Genomic DNA, 2,443 nt, shown 5'->3' with positions numbered 1-2,443 from the left:
CAGTATGCGTCGTTGTCGGCGAAGTCTCCGATAGTCGCTTAGCAGTCGAACCCTGGGGTAACCATGGAGCCTATAACACACTTGCATCCTCCAAGTTTGGGCTAACTCTTGTGAAACCCAGCGACGTCGACTTCAGAAGTGACTGGGATAGGTCCATCACGGCCATCACGACTTTACAAGGCCTCATCGCAACTTCTCAAGATCACAAGTTCTTTGTGCTGGCCGAAGGGGTCAACTCTTCCCTTCGTTTCACTGCGCCAATCTTTACGCTGAAGGTAAGCGGTCATACATCAAGTGACGACTCGCTTCTCTAATACACCCCAATTATCCCCAGGATCCCGCTTTCGATCGTACGTCAACCTTCAGTTACTGACTACAACTTACTGACTTGAAAAACTATAGCGCCGGGATCGGAATTGGATACCAATGCTTGGCCAGTTCGCGCGAATGAGCGGGAAGCCCTCGCGGACTTGGTTCAGACTCATAAAGTGTTACCGTTGATGGTCTACGACGAAACCGAAGCGGCCGTGCTACCTATGAATGTCACAGAAACGATCAAAGGGGCTTTAGTTGAGCTCACATTCCGTCTAAAACACTACTACATCCAAGACAAAAATTATGACACCTTCTCCGCGGCCATCGAGCAGATCATCGTATTGAAGCGTGCACCACCCAAACAACCCAGCCCCTATCGACGTGGTGCTGGCCCAGTACGTTTGCCAACTACCGGCCCAACGAGGAGCGAACAAGTTGCTGCCGTATCCGTGTTTTATCCTCCTGTCCCGACAGGCTCTGCCCCAGTTCAACTGAACCCAACGCTGGGCGTAGCCACCCCCACAATCCAAGCAATCGCATCGAAGGGCGCAGTTGGTACGCGTTCAACGTCAGTTACACCAACTAACAAATAACCTCTTTATGTGCAGGAACGGAAAGAATTCCTATTGCAGAACAAGCTCCGGTATCTCCTCTCCAGAGCCCTCTTCCTATCAGAGGCCCTAACGACCAGTTCACACCTTGGCCTCCAAATACTCCTCCGCGCCGTTCTGATGGCTCTTCTACCGCAAGTTCTGAGCCATATTCGGAGTTCACAACTCCACAGACACCGAAAACCCCCTCACCATCTGGACCTACCCAGCAATCGGCTCTTCCACAGAATGCAGCGGCGGGACCTTCCAATCTGCGCTCGGGTCATACGATGGTGAACGATGGTAAGCGTAAGGCTGGTCCTGGGGACGAGGACGGCAGCAACGCAAAAAAAGGAAGGACCGGAGTTTGATTGACGTTCTTGATAGCTTATTTGCCCTTGATGTAGCACTATTATTAAGATTCATTTGTACCGCTCCTTTGTATTTTTTCTATTGATTGACCTAACAATGTCGTACACAACAACCACAAAAGAGTGCACGCATCGATAGACTTGGAAAAATAGTACTTTGATTTGTCATCGTATTGGACACTCGTTAGACCGTTCTGACACCTTCGGAAAGAGTTGTTCACAAGTAAGTCAGATAGTCTACTACCATACCGAACTGACAAACAATTGGAAAGAAGAATGCGAGTCGACATCCCAATGGACGTCTTACAAGAAAACGTCGTGGACCAACTGTTGCTTGCTGAAGATTGGAAAACACTATCTTCGATGTCCCAAACATGTCAAACGTTGGTTCGACCATCGCGAAGACGTCTTTTCGCGACAATTTTGGTGGCGGGGCCCACAATTCTACGCCTCTACAATCTTTTACATGCCAGTCCACACATCACCGAATATGTTCACCACCTTCATTATCAGCTGCATTACTCTGACTGGGACATACAAACGGGTCTGATGAAACGATTTTATCTGCTAAAGAGTATCGATCTCACAGGAGAATATCCCAGAAGGAACTGGAACTAGTGTTTAAAGGTTCAGTCCATAGGACCGCAAAAAACCGGTGGACCGAACTGAACCGGATCATGGTCCGGTCTTTTTTTCGGTTGCAGTTGCCCCAATTTGGGGTTGGTCCGGTTGCCGGTTGCCTCATTTCGAAAATCTTTTAAAACCGTTCAAAGACCGGTTTTAATCGGTTGCAACCGGTTAAACGGTCACGTGCGTTACATAGCCTTGTAACCACGTTTATTGCCTTTTATTGGGTTTTTGTTTCATCAAAAACGGTTAAGAATTGAGAAAGATATAACCAAATCCATATTTTACCCGAGTCTCTATGAGATATAATTCGGTTTCAGTCATAGCTATGTCAAATCTTCATTAAATCTCTTGAAAATTGGTAGAATGACGGGTATTTATATGCTTTACTATTTTATATAACCCGTTTATTTTTCAGAGTAATAATGGTTGAGATACAAATGGTTTATATTGGTATAATAAATTATATGTAAAAAAACCGGTCTGGATCGGTCTGAACCGGTATCATGGACCGCAAAAGACCGGTCCTAGGTGGTTCGG

General features: G+C 46.7%; 1 protein-coding gene across 1 annotated transcript in view; it reads left to right on the top strand.

The window, feature by feature from the left end:
• LACBIDRAFT_324495 (uncharacterized protein) overlaps nt 1-1,276 on the top strand; it is a gene marked incomplete at both ends in the record, with an annotated part of 3,717 nt that extends 2,441 nt beyond the window's left edge. Inside the window, 4 exons of the mRNA XM_001877942.1 lie at nt 46-275; nt 335-350; nt 403-870; nt 924-1,276. Of these exons, the coding sequence (XP_001877977.1) occupies nt 46-275; nt 335-350; nt 403-870; nt 924-1,276 (1,067 nt within the window). The remainder of the gene's footprint in view (nt 1-45; nt 276-334; nt 351-402; nt 871-923) is intronic.
• Nucleotides 1,277-2,443: the final 1,167 nt, after the last annotated feature.

Source organism: Laccaria bicolor, genomic scaffold (genome assembly GCF_000143565.1).
Source record: "Laccaria bicolor S238N-H82 LACBIscaffold_5 genomic scaffold, whole genome shotgun sequence".
Classification (NCBI taxonomy): Eukaryota; Fungi; Basidiomycota; class Agaricomycetes; order Agaricales; family Hydnangiaceae; genus Laccaria; species Laccaria bicolor.
Note: the sequence above shows the minus strand (reverse complement) of the source record. Positions and strands in the feature narration are given on the sequence as shown.